General features: G+C 42.0%; 1 protein-coding gene across 3 annotated transcripts in view; it reads left to right on the top strand.

The window, feature by feature from the left end:
- Positions 1-589: 589 nt before the first annotated feature.
- fmnl3 (formin-like 3) overlaps positions 590-14,031 on the top strand; it is a 31,594-nt gene continuing 18,152 nt past the window's right edge. For all 3 annotated transcript variants that reach the window (XM_070910011.1, XM_070910010.1, XM_070910012.1), the window contains exon 1: positions 590-703. In XM_070910011.1, coding sequence (XP_070766112.1) covers positions 590-703 — 114 coding nt within the window. The remainder of the gene's footprint in view (positions 704-14,031) is intronic.

Here is a 14,031-nt window from a genome sequence, read left to right on the forward strand (position 1 = left end):
CAGCGGATGATGGAGTGATTGACAGGTCTTTTTGCCAACAGGAGCGTCGCCTCCTCCAGCTAGAGGGCGGGACTGGTGAAGAAAACCTGCCCTCTGAGTGGAGGCAGCAGCAAAGGGCTTAATCAGTATCACACAACAATAATGAATGGAAACACGTCGTAGCCAAGAAAGTTGAGCAGCAACTAGAAGTAACTGTTTGTCGGCATTTGCAAGTTATCTGTCTCAAGGGGGAAACCTGTTGTAAGTAATGGATTGGCCAGGCAAATTAGAAACTACCTTCTGGAAGAGAAAGCAGCTGTACTTTTATTGTTACTTTTGAAAGTACGCTTTTTTGAAGGGAAATCTGAGCGCGTGAGTAAGTGTAAATGGCATTTTGGGACATTAATACGAGGCTACTGCACTGTCAGCTGTGTATCTCGGTTTGGAGAAGTGGATTATTTGGATTAATCCGTTAATGAAGTTGTCGGAATACTTGGGAGGTTGTTTTTGATTGTTTTGTTTTTTTTACTTGGATTATCATCACTGAAAGAAGCTGAAGGATTTGCGAGGTTTCAAGCTGACTAGAGGACACAGCACATCTGGGGGAAAAATGGGTAATATAGAAAGTGTGGACGGCCAGTCGGAGATGAAGCATCACATCATGCCTCTGAAGGTGCCCATGCCTGACCCCACCGAGCTGGAGGAGAAATTTGCCATTGTTTTGGTAAGTTGTGATCCCCTCAGTTTTGTCCAAATGTCAAATTTGGTCCATTTTGAATTCTAACTGAAACTTAAATTCTATTTCAAATGTCTGCTCTTTTGTTTTTGTAACTTGCATGAAAGTGAATGTGTATTTGCATTCTTTATCGTCCATTATGGGCTGCTGATATTTTCAATGAGCCGACCTGTGCTGTCCCGCCCCTCTCGCTCTCTCTCTCTCTCCTGCGGTTCTTTTGTCTCCCCTAAAGTCAGACAACTCAGCGTTTGGCTGAAGTGGCAAACACTGAGCACAGCATGGGGGGGGCGGGGGGGCATTATACTGTATATCCTTGACAGAGCACATATCTCGGCATTCTCCGTCTGGGTTTTATTTAAAGTTTTCTCGCTGCAGGCTAATCATCAGAAAACAACATTTTCTGAATTCCCCCAAAACTCCCACACCCGAAGAGTCTCCCCCCTCCCCTCCCTCCCCTCCACACTCCACACCAGGCTGGAGTTGAGCTGCCTGAGCGCTTTGTAATAATGAGCACACAGTCAACACCCACTTTTACCGACTATCAACAGCCAAGTGACTCTGTCATCCATCCCACGTCAAGGGGACATTTCGGATACTGGCGCATCACAAGAGGGGACTTTACATGTTGTCTCTTATTTTCAGGAACAATCATGTGGAGTTCTGCTTAACTTCTGTGTCATGCTGTTGTTATTCATGCAGTCAGTCATCTCCAGGGGTAACACATATCTAACCTATCACTCTACTGAAAGGATTAGCTGATTAATCGATACTAAAAGCAGCTATTTTGATCATCTTTAGTCTCTGAGATATCAAACACTCTCTGGTTCCAGCTCCTGTAACTTGAGGATTTGCTGCTTTTCTTTGTTTTATGTGACAGTCAACTGAATATTTGGGGGGTTTTGGACTTTTAGTTAGACAAAAGAAGACATCTGAAGACGTCACCGTGGGCTTTAGAAACTTGTGATGGGCATTTGTCACTATCTTCTGACATTTTAATCAATAAAATAAAAGATTAATCGATAATGAAAATAGTCGTTAGTTGCAGCTCTTTCACTTAAGTAGTCTTTCAATCAAGTATTGTAATCAACTACTTTGGTGAAGGTACAAATTACAGCGTTGTATCACAGTGGTCCCCCACCTGCTAGATTAAAAGAATCATTTGAAAAAAATCTGTTACAGAAAATGTTTTAGTTTGTCTTGATTTTCTCAAAATGTAGCTCCTGTAGGTAACAACAAAGTTCTTGTACAAGAAAGTCATACAGACAGGTGTACTGGATCCAAAACTCTTACTGTGAAAGAGCCCAAAACATCCTGCTCAGTCTCTTTATTCAAACTGTTCTGGTCCTCAGACCTTCATCAGATGAAATTCATATGAATTTTTATGAACTTTACCTGTTAAAGGTCTGAGAATTAAATTGGGATAATACAAGTGATCAACAGTGGGCTTTTTTTCTTTTCACCTCTTCTGAGCCTCTAAAAATTCAACATTTTGAATTTTCATCTCAGGGCAATATCTGAGAAATAATTATCATTGCCACTTTGAAGAGCAAAGACCTGGATTAGAGATCTGGTAGAATATCTCTCAAAGGTTTTTTGCCTGTAGTTGAGTAACATATTAGTCGTGCAAAATTATTCACCGGACTTGTGTTTGAGGTACACATTGGAGTACTCTTTTCTCCCCTGCTTTGCTCCAGGCATATCCAAACAGAAAACAGACAGCTCAATACCATCACTCCAACTTGTTGCTCTGCTCCAGTGTGAGTAATCCAGCGCCACAGAGCCAGAGAAGCTTTGAATACAGCATACAAGACACAATTCAAAAGTTTCTAATGTAGAGAATATTCTACCTGTTTATTTTTTGTTTCTCACAGGAGCTCATTATGTCCTCCTCGCTCCACATTTCAACATAACCACACCCGGCCTTGATTTTCAGCTGTTTAAGACCTTAATTACAGCATCAAGCGCTAAAGAGCTGCGATCCTCACAGCAGAACCATCATAGTCTCATTCTTGAACACTTTGTGGACCCTCCACGTTTCTGGAATAAAGCCATTATTTGCCTGCCAGAGCTATCAGCAGCTACAGAGTAAAGCCCTCATATGAAGAGACTAGCACAGCAAGAAGCCATTCAAGGCCTGCTTGTTGACTGCTGTGCTTTAAGCCTTGGCTATTATGACAATAATACACTGTACTACACTGTAAGCACTATTACGACAGCTCAAGTTGTATATCTTTCACGCGGGTGACTCATTGTTTGGGACATTTTAGATGAATGTAAAGTTTTTTCCATGTGACTGATGGGTTATGATTTGTATTCGTCACATTTCCCATGAAGAAAAAACATCACCATACATCCTGCTTAGAGACAGTCTGCAGTTGTTTGACTGCAACACAAAGTCAATCCCTGTTATTATGTTCAGCCGTGCAGAGCAGATGATTTCTATGCAAAGAGGCAGTAGACTCAACATTTCTGTTGTGTTTTTGACTGGGAAAAGTTTTCAAGCTCTCCAAACCCCACCCCGCCCTGCCCTGCCCCATAGTAGCTCCAGATTTCCTTTACTTTGTGGGAAAGAACAACATGCTTGTATATTTTAGTGTTCTTATCAGACAATGGTCTCCTCTCTGCCCTGCTTGCCCCTTGTTGCGAGATAAAGGTACATCAAAAGCTTCTGTCTTCGTGGTTGGAGCTCAACAGGAAGACAAGGCCACGGTTCTGTAGTCTGGTTGTGGTTATAGATCTGGGTGCCAAAAATACTCTGAGAGACTTAACATGGCCTTTTCTAAATTGAGCAGATTTCTTTCTTCAGTATTTGTTAGCAGAGACATAATTGGCTTCATCGCAGCCCCCCCAAAATAACACACTTTCCATAAATTACATTTTGAAATGGGTAACTCCCCCCTCCTCTCGACCACTGCTGTGTTTCCTCCTGCATGATGGCATGCTGGTGTAAACGGATGTGTCTGCATCTGCGTGGCGGGACTGCCCACCCCTCTCAGACATGGCTCACAGACGTCCCACTGGACTGACAGCAGCCCATAATGATGTCATGGGTGCAGCAGCCTTTCGCCAGTGTAGTAATATCCCCGGGCTAATGACTTTAACAGGGCAGCTCTACTGTAGATGCTTCAAGGTGGAGGGGAGGAGGGGCGAGATCCCCGACTACTTCATGCGGTCTGCTAATAAAATGCTGGGGTCAGTTCTAACCGGCAGCATGTGCTAAAGGCATCGTCTCTTTTGTCCAGCATCCTCAGAAACGGCCTCAGCTCTGTCGTCTGTGGCTGGAAACAGCTGCCTGGCATTTTCCTTTCTTCATTTTTACAGGGGAAATTACATTGTAGCCAGTGGTTGTTGTGGTTGCTTCTCTTTACAATAAGAACTGTGTTCCTGCAGGCTGCTATGGCTGCATAACATGCCATTAGTCCAGATCTACCTGGACCTTACAGATAGAACATGTAGATACACAACATAGAAGCCATATCTATGAAATTACATCTTGGTAGCATTCTTTTGATGCTTTTGGCTCTTTCCCCCCTCTCTTTGTCCTCGGTAACTTGTACTTGGAAGTGGAACCTCTCATTCACTCACCCAGTCAGTGTTTCCTACGTCCCCATTCCCTGAATTCACTCTCACTGTGGCTCTGTGCTACAAAGTAACTTTCTCCACATGAAAATGATGTGAGATGAGTGAGTGGCATTTTCAAAGGTGCACGTCTGGCCCTGGGATCCTCTTTCAAAGTGCCCGAGCACCAATCTACCGCTGGATTCCTGCGGTCTAGTCTCGGCCGAGGCCACAGGAGAACTCGAAAGAGGGAAAATTCCCTTTGAACTGGCGGCCTGCCACTGTTCTCGGTTGTAATGACTTTACCAACATTTTTAAACAGCGCACACATATTTAAGAGCTGTTGCGGGAGCAGCATGGGATTATTTTCACCACTTGATTGCGCTGGAAGCGATTGGTCTGACTCTGCTCAACTCCCTGCATCTTTTATACTCTGACATTGAGTTGCATCATGCGTAGATGTGCCGCCGCAGCTTTTCTTCTGATGTTTTGATTGTTCAAGAGGGATTTATCACCATGAAGTTGCAGCAAATGTTGGGAAAGCTACAGATGAAAAAGATAAGTCAGTGGTAGTGAAATCAGACATGCTGACAATGTGACTCCAGCGCTCTGTCTGACATCACTGTTTCTTGATGGCTGAAGTCTAAAGAAAGCTGCCGTGTCTGATAGATGCCACTCAAGTGGAACTAATGGAGTCAAGCTGTGAGATGTGTTTATTGGACAAAAAACCTAAATCATTTTTATTTGTTTTAATGGAGGTTGCAGTTTATTTATGTGCCCAGTATGTCTACCACTCCCTTTCTCACACACATCACCATTACTCTAAAAAGAGAAAATGTGTTTGTTACGTCACTTGAGTTGTGTGCATCTGGCTCAGCCACCCACCACTATGCCCCAGGAAGAGGGGGATTATGGGAGTTGAGTACACACAGTTAACTTGGTTTTAGAGCAGCAGAGCAGGCAGGGGGGGTTCAGCACAAGGCTGTCCACCTGGCTCTCTCCACCCTCGGGCTACAATTCCCCAATCTGGGCCAGGCTTTATGTGGAGTTTTACTGCTTCTCCACTTCTCTCCTTGCAGTTGTTTTGGAAAGCAAAGGTCAAGTTAAAGACCATGACTGAGCAGATATAACACACCCACACAGGTTTTATTAAAGGAGAAGTCATTATTTTGGAAAATACACTTATTTGCTTTCTTGTCGAGAGTTAGATGAGAAGATCGATGCCACTCTCACATCTTTATGGTAAATATGTAGCTACAGCCAGCAGCCAATTAGCTTAGCTTAGCATAAATACTGGAAACGGGGGAAACAGCTAGCTTACTAGCGCCTCTAAAGCTCACTAATTAACATGTTATATTTCATTTGTTTAAAATAAAAAAGTGTAAAAGTGACAAGAGCCAGGCTAGCTATTTCCCCTTGTTTCCAGTCTTTGTGCTAAGCTAAGCTAAGCTAACTGGCTGCTGGCTGTAGCGTCATATTTAGCATACAGACATGACAGGGGTAATAAGTGTATTTCCCAAAATGCCAAACTATTACATTTAAAGCCAGACAGACTCTCCAGCCTCAGAGACGGCAACTAGTGAGACATAAGTTGTTTGTTCACATCCCTGAAATGTATGTGATTTATTCATGTATGCAATGAAACTGCATGTGTTGTGCATTTATATGCATAGTAGCTTTTTTTTTTCTTGGTATGTGCGTGCGTTTGTGCATGTCAGTGGGGGTTTGCATGCTGCTCTAATGCAGCTTCACCGAGGCTGTAGGTTTGTAGAAGTGGTTTCCTCCTCAATACAATGGGGACTCTGTCAGTCAGTGTTGTTTTAGAAAGGGGGCCTCATCCCCTGGTGCCTTTTGTGCCGCTCCACTCTTTTTACGTGGACGCTCAGAAGAACTGCTGTAAGCCTGTTTAAACAGCCAGTGGATGACGGCTTGATGCTGTACACTGGTGGCACGATGTAATTATTTCCCAAGCCTTCCTTAAACGACATACAGTACAGTAGTCTTTCGTTAACTTCTTGTCTCTCAAGACTTCTGCCTTTTTACAGTGACGCCTCGAGTGAATGAAGTCATATTGAGCAACAAAGGGGAACTTTTTAAAGATGTATGACTGGTAATGTGTTTCAGTGATGAATTCTGTGTCTTGACTTTCTTTTGGTTTTGGTTTTCCTTCCTCTTTATTTTATTATCACCGTTTCTCCCTCCCTGCCGCACAGACCTCCACCAGTCAGTTGATTCAAAACGTTTATTTCTACACGGCTCAGGCTCAGATTTGTTGCCCTTTCTCTTTGGCCGACCTTCATCTTTTTAACTGGGCAGTGTGTCAAAAGGTCTGGCCGGCATGAGTTATTGAGGCATTCATGTACCTGCATTCCTGACATTCCCCGTGTATATCATCTGTTGGCTGGGGCTTCCCTGTGCGGACGCACAGAGGAGCACAAACAGGATGTTCGCCACGCAGGAATGAACGAATGCCTCCGACTCATGACCAATTGTAGTATTTATTTATAACTCAGCCCTAACCTCACTCATATCTTTGTTTGTGTTCACATTTCCTAGATACAATATGTTAAAACAAAACAAATACATTCGGACAATATAGTTGTCAGGTGGGATTGCTGGGATAGATTTATGTGTCTCTTTTGTTTTGGAGCACAACCACTTCATAGATAAGCTCACGTAAACAAGTGCACCTTTCAAGTTCGCTCACGTTTGAAGCTTGAGGAACATCTGGCTTCAGAAGGACCTTGAGCTCAGGACATTTTCGTCTTTTTATCTCAGGCTGTGGCCGTTAGTTCGGCTTAAAGAACCCTGTGATGATAACGGTCACTAGCTTGAACCCAGCTATCACCGCTGCCGATCACTGCTATGTCACCGGGTAAATAAACGGATTAGCAAATGGGTTCTGGGAGGTGGTTCTTGATTTATCAACCGAAAATGGCATTTCACCAACTTCCTGTTGCTTTGACTGGCTGTGGAATGTCCATTTGGTTGTGTGTTGTAAAGAAGGGACTGGAGGGAAAGTTATTTCTCTCAACAGAGTGACTCAGAGGTCACAGACTAGAAGACGTGAGTTCATGGGAGAAGAGAGGGTGCTTCTTCAGAGTGCATTCAGGCCGGAGAGGGGAAGGTTGTGGACTAGCAGGAGGGCAGAGAGGGCTTAGGGAGTGTGAAAACCTCACACCACAGCTGTAAACTGTGTTGCCTTTAAACTCTTGATTTAATGGGGATTTAACACCCCATGATTTGAGTTGCAACGCTGCGTAGGGAAATTTTCAGCCATTAGGACGCCTTTGAGTTTTGACCATTGTATTAGTAGTGCTACAACAAACAAGATATACAACAAGATATGTGATATCTGATAACTAATGAGTCCTTTCAGTCATTTATCAGGCAAAAATGCAAAAAAAAAATTAACTGGTTGCTGCCTCTCAAATGTGAGGACTAGCTGCATCATTTTAAAGTTAATATCTTTGAGTTGTAGACTCTTGGACAGAATTAGCAATATGAAGATGTCACCTTGAACTTTGGAAATAGTGAATTAAAAATGTCACTATTTTTGGAAATTTTGTATTTTATAGGTTCATCATTTAATTGGGAACAATTAACAGATTTCTCGATAATACAAATATCTGTTTTCAGCCCTAATCTATAGTTTACTAAGTTTCACATATCATGAAAGTGGTTTGTCCACTGACTCTAGGTTTACATATAAATGAGGTGCGTGCCCTTACCTGTTATGTTAATTTCTTAACACACAAGTTCTCTGGTGAGTCTGTATATATTTGCTCTGTAAACAAGGACCTGCATCAGGAGGGAGGAGTGAGGACTTTACCTCTCCGCCTGTTAGAAAAACACCTTCTCCTCTCTGCTCCCTGTGCCTCCCACCTTCAGAGAGCTGGTAACGTCTTCTTTGTTGGCCTCCCGGTCTTCCAGCATCTTTGTGCAGGACTCATGCTTTGTTGTGATTGCGTGGTTCGGGTTACCTCGCAAAAGAGCGATAAGGTGATCAGGTGTCTGCTCGGAGAAAGGGGGGCAGTGTTTTCTCACACTCCGCTCTGTCGCTTTCAATCCGACGAGGCTTACCTGGGAGCTGGAAAAAACACCTACGATTCATTCATCCACGCATGAACACATTGTCGGAGTGGTCGTATTACACGTAACCCGTCGTGGCACAAACCTGACATTACTCAGGACAGTGTTTGATTTCCTGAAGAGTGCAGGAAGTCCCTGCAGCCCCGTGACGACAACTGCTGAGCCCCTCATCCTGTCTCCTCTCATTGTGTTTCAGTACCAAGGAAAAAAGACTCCAAACAATGCACTGACAGTCATTAATGAAAAGCTTGTGTGATATGTTTAGATGCTGTCATGGACTGAGTGTGATTCACACTTACGTTTACCATGAATGATGTCATTTAATCAGGTCATCTGGCTTGATGAGCTCCACCTCATGCAGTCATATCTACTATATGCATACAGTATGACAGACACCCAGAAGTTGGTTCTGTATTTACTCTTCCTGTTCTTAGTGTGTGCAAGGGTGTATATGGTTTTTTATTTCTTTTTCTGAGGGACACATTTATCTTGAAGTATATCCAGCCACCTCTGGAATAGGAACTGGTGCGTCACTTTCTTTTCTCATTGTGAGGGCCTAAAATACGCTCACTTAATACGCGTAAAGAAAACATACTCATGCCAGGTCCCATATTCATTGTGTTTTCTTTGCCTCCTTGTTGGCTCTACTTCCTGATAGGGATCAGCGGCTGGCCCAGCCTTTTCCCCCTTTCTTCAGACAGTACCCTTCATTAAAGAGCTTCTGGCCTTATCTTCCCTCCTCGTTGGCTGGTCCAGTATTTTCCTTTGTTACCAGATCATGGAAGTATATGTTCATAAATGTGTTTATAGCTGAGGTGCTTTGAAACAAAATATGCTAGTGCTTTTATTTAAGAAAAAAAGAGTCGGACAAGAATTAAAAAGAAAAAAGTAAAAATTCAGGCCCGATATCTGAGTCAAACATTTTAGCAGCCAAATTAAATTACTTAACACTGTCAACCTCTCATTCTCTGAAAAGTATAGCAAGAGTCAGAGGATTAATGTCCAAACAGGATTTGAAAAAGCTGATCCATGCTTTTATTTCCAGTAGGCTGGTCACTGTTTATTTTCAGGCTTCACCTGCTAAGTCTCTAAACTGGCAACTAAAGGTAAAAGTATTGGTTTTAAAATGATGTTACCTGTCTACTAATCAATTGAAGAGTTACGACCAACATAATTAAAGCTTTTGTTGACACTGGTATTTTTATTTATAGCTTTAAAGGAATAGTTCTGCATTTTGGGAAATATGCTTATTCATTTTCTTGCTGAGAGTTAGAAACAACACATTGGTATTGGTCTCTGTTTATCTGTGCGTCTTGTACTGGGGCTGTGAGCCTTGATTGTGTCGGCTGGACAGCTTACACTGTAGTCGTGCCACAGGTCCCTTCTTCCTGGACCGCACCCTGATGAGCAGACACCCAGACTTGTTGGGGGTAAAGAGGTCTGTCTGGGCCTCACTGTCTGAACTGCCACAGGCTCTGTCCAGCATACTGAGCTCTGTAGCCGCCCACTCATTTCCCTCTGAGCTGATGACAACTAAGTCTGGCCTGTGTAAACCTATCAAAGTAGATAAAAAACACAGACTCTGCGCTTCCAACCCACCAATGGAGCACAAAAGAGAGAATCACAATGAATGCATTTGCTCAATCAGAAAATTATCAGAAAAATGGGATAAGGCAAAGCACCATACCTGTTTATTATTGTGTCTTGCATACAAATAAGCCCAGTTTGCACGGACGTACAAGCCAACACATATTCATACAAGCCAGATCCAAAATGCTGCACATACATTTTCAAACACTACATAATCAATTCAATTCACAACAAATTTCATGAATCACTGATGAAAACATTTACTATATAATACCGAGTAAATACTGGTCTAATAGTCCATCTTGCCTCCTCTTTCAACTTAAACACGACAAAATGAAACAACCATTTCAGTTTTTGATCATCTGTTTCAAAATATTTCAGGGAAAATTCGGTCATAGTATGCACAGTACAGATCTGGCAGAATGAACTTCTGTCTCCTGCCTGGTAGCAACCTGGGGAGCAACTTATGCAATACAGCATGCTCTACAAAAACAAACAGGCTAAGTCTGCAGGCAGAGCTCTGACATTAAGAGTCATGTAGTTTGGTGCATGGTGGTGTTATATCTAATCCTGACTGAAAGTGTGAAACTGTGAGAAAGATGAGGGGGGAGGGGGGGACATCCTGTCACTCTTTTCCATTTGTCTCTCTGGGGGCGTCTGGCTGGAGTTGCGAGTCATAAGCTCAACTCAAGGCTAATCAGCTCAGATTAGGAAGCTGTCCAGTTTTAGGGCGGATGGAGTTGCCCTGTTGACTCTGATGTCTAAAGTGACCGTGGGCTTTGCAGCATCCCCCCTCTGTTGTGGGGGTCTATGCGTGACTTGAGCGCTCTGCTGAGTCCCTGATGGCTCTCCTGCACTCTCCATGCCTCCTTAACCGGGAACCTGACCCCGTCAACTACTTCAACTGTTGAGTCTTGAAAAACCCCCGTCTTCCTTTGTCAATGGCTCAAATGTCTCTCTGTTTTAGAGTTTATGCCCTCTCTGTTGGCCGGTGCTTAAATCTCCTCCACAACATCCTTTTACCTCTGAACGCTTGCCCATTTATCCCAAGACTGCAATCAAACACTATTTTCAGTATCAATTAAATGGTTCATCTTTTGTTTGAGTCATTAATTCTTCAGTCTATAAAAAGAAAGTAGTGAAAAGTGCCCATCATAGTTTACAAAAGCCCACGGTACATTTAAGAGGCTGAAACCAGCAAACTTTTGGTATTTTTTCAATGATTAATCATTAAATCTAAATTAATGTTGTTTAATTTTCCATCAATCGACTACTCAGTAATCCTGTCTGATCTTTTATATCTTTTATCACTGCTTTTGTTCTTTTCTGTAACCGAGATTTGTGCGCAAGCGATCTCTGCATAAAGGGCAAAACAGATTAACAGTATTTTGTTCTTTTAACAAGAATTACTATATTAGAGTTTAATACAGAGGAGTTTTTTAATTCTCTCTGTTTGGAAACCCTGCCTTCTGTTCTGGCTCACAATGGGGCCCTAATGATTGGAGAGATAGTGGGGATAACAGAACCAGTTCATCTGGTTGTGCAGTGTGCTGGTGTTGTGTTTTAGCCGGATTTTGCTCTCCACAGCACCAGGGGGCATACACTGACCCTGCCCACCAGCCATTGTTAACGATTTTCTATGAGGAAAAAAAAATAGCTCAAATGTCAAAGGATGGGAATGGCACAGCATCAAATCAAAACAAAGCTCCACACTGAATCCTTTGTCAAGCCAGTCTCAGGTCAAACACGAAAGGGCTTTGCTGGAGGAGAGGAATATGTGGGCAACATGGCAACATAACAAGCACCAAACATTTTTGGCATTTCTGTAGTATTTTTACCCCTAAAATGGGCCGCTGAGTCCAAACGTGCAGCTGCTCCCTTTCTCCCATAACATGACTTCTTTTTTAGCTTCTTATAAACACAGGAAGTGAGATTGTATCACTGTGGGAGAAAGTGAAATGAAATTAGCTAAATTGGGTTACTTGGCTCAAATTACCCAAATCTAGTCATAAAGGAAACATCCCCTCTGCTTTTTGCCTCTATCATTCAAGCAATACTTTTTATACCCGTTTTATTTTTACGCTTGTAGCTCCACACACATCTGCACACAGTCCCACCTGTATTTGTTTACATTACCTGAGGCTCTAACAGGCAAAGAGCAGAACAGTATTAAACATCAGAGTCTTCAGTGTGTCTCCATTACTCAAAGCGACATGGTACCTGTTGCATTTACTGATTTGTAATGAAATCTTTTTCAAATCCAATGACAGTGGGCAGGTTTTGACTTTTCTTTGCTCTTTTGTCTTTAATAAATGGATGAACATCTGTGTGTGTGTCTGGTCTGCATGTTTTCCAGTAACTCAGAATTACATTAGTACAAAAGGGGATCTTGCTCTTTGCCTGTTTGCCCCTCAGTTCTACTTCAATATGCATGACTGACCAAGAAAACAAAGGGGACCAGGCTTTGGGCCTGGACAGATGCTGGAGTTGATATCTGGGCTTATTTTTTCATTTTACCTTTCAGTTGTTTACATCAAAATTCAAGCCTATGGAACATTATCTGGAGTGTATTAAAGAGAGCCACTTGGTACTTCTCATTCATTACTTCATTATGAATGTGACTAAGGGTCAATCCACTTAAACTTAGGTGGACTCAGGTCCAACTATTTAGTCGACAGTAGGGCTACGGCTAATGATTATTTTCATTATTGATTAATCTGCCAATTATTTTCACAGATAACTGATTATTTGTTTTGTCTATAAAATGTCCAAACATAATGAAAATTGCCAGTCACGAGTTCCCAGAGCCTCAAATGTCTTGTTTTGTCTGACCGACCGTCCAAAAACCTAAAGATAGTCAATTTGCAGTGATATACGACAATGAGAATAATTAAATCTGCACATTTGAGAAGCTGGAACCGGCAAATATTTGGCATTTTTACTTTTAAAAAAACTAATAAAACGATTAACCCATCATCAGAATAGTTTCCAATTAATTTTCTGACAATTGACCAATCGATTAATCAACTGATGATTTCAGCTCTACAGTAAATCCTGATGATCTTTATTCAAAGAATGCATTCATTTAATTAATAAGAATTCAATGTACCTGAAATGAATGAGTGAAAGCTCTGTTTTCTTATGATGATCACCAACTGGAGGTTATTATTTACTATTCAAGTGTAAGTTTTTAATCAGTGACCAATGATGATTAAAGTGGATCAACCTCTAATTATCTAATTGTCCATCTGTTTTTTTAAACATCGTTTTAAACAATTATGGGTAGTATCCAGTCTTTGTTAAATATGGCTCGGAGACAGATAATTTATTAGAGACGGACACAGATGGGAGATACTACTCTTCACATCCTAGTACGACTCTCCTAAAGACTGCGCTGTTGGTAGCATTTCTCCCAGGAGAGACGGAAGAGGAGAGAGAGCAGCTCGGGGGTCAGACAAGAGAGAAAATCTACTACTATAAACTACTACTATAAACAGGACACATTCCTCCTGTAATTCTGGACATCTGGTTTGCATGTTGTCTCTCTCTTCTCTCCTGCGTGGGATTTATAAAGCAGGTTATGTCAAAGCCTCCATATGTAAGATGGTTGCACTGATTTCCACCTCAGTTATAGCTTTGTCAGGCATTACATCTTTGCATTTTTAAATGGCTTTTTTATGGCATCCATCTGCAGTGTAAGGTGTTTTTGGGTGTGCTTTGTAATATGGGATTACAAAAATATCCTATTTAATGTGAAATGATTAGTCAGCTCCAAAAAATAAATGTGTAGAAGAAATACAGAAGCACTTTTTTTGTTTTACCTCACTCCTCTTCAGACATGATTCATGATGTGCTGATAGAGTGAGTAATGTGGTCCCGATGTGGAAAACTAATTTTAAAATACTCACATGTGATATTCCACCTCTACCAGTGACTGAGTGGTTGCCATAGGAAAAGGTATATGTTATTTTCCATCCATCAAACCAGTGGCAGAAATGCCAGAGTGAACGTCACATCTGGCCTGGGATGGGTTAACAGGGTGTTGCGTTTAGTTTAGTCGGGAGGCTGAGTTATAG

The sequence above is a fragment of the Enoplosus armatus genome, chromosome 8 (genome assembly GCF_043641665.1).
Source record: "Enoplosus armatus isolate fEnoArm2 chromosome 8, fEnoArm2.hap1, whole genome shotgun sequence".
In the NCBI taxonomy this organism is placed as follows: domain Eukaryota; kingdom Metazoa; phylum Chordata; class Actinopteri; order Centrarchiformes; family Enoplosidae; genus Enoplosus; species Enoplosus armatus.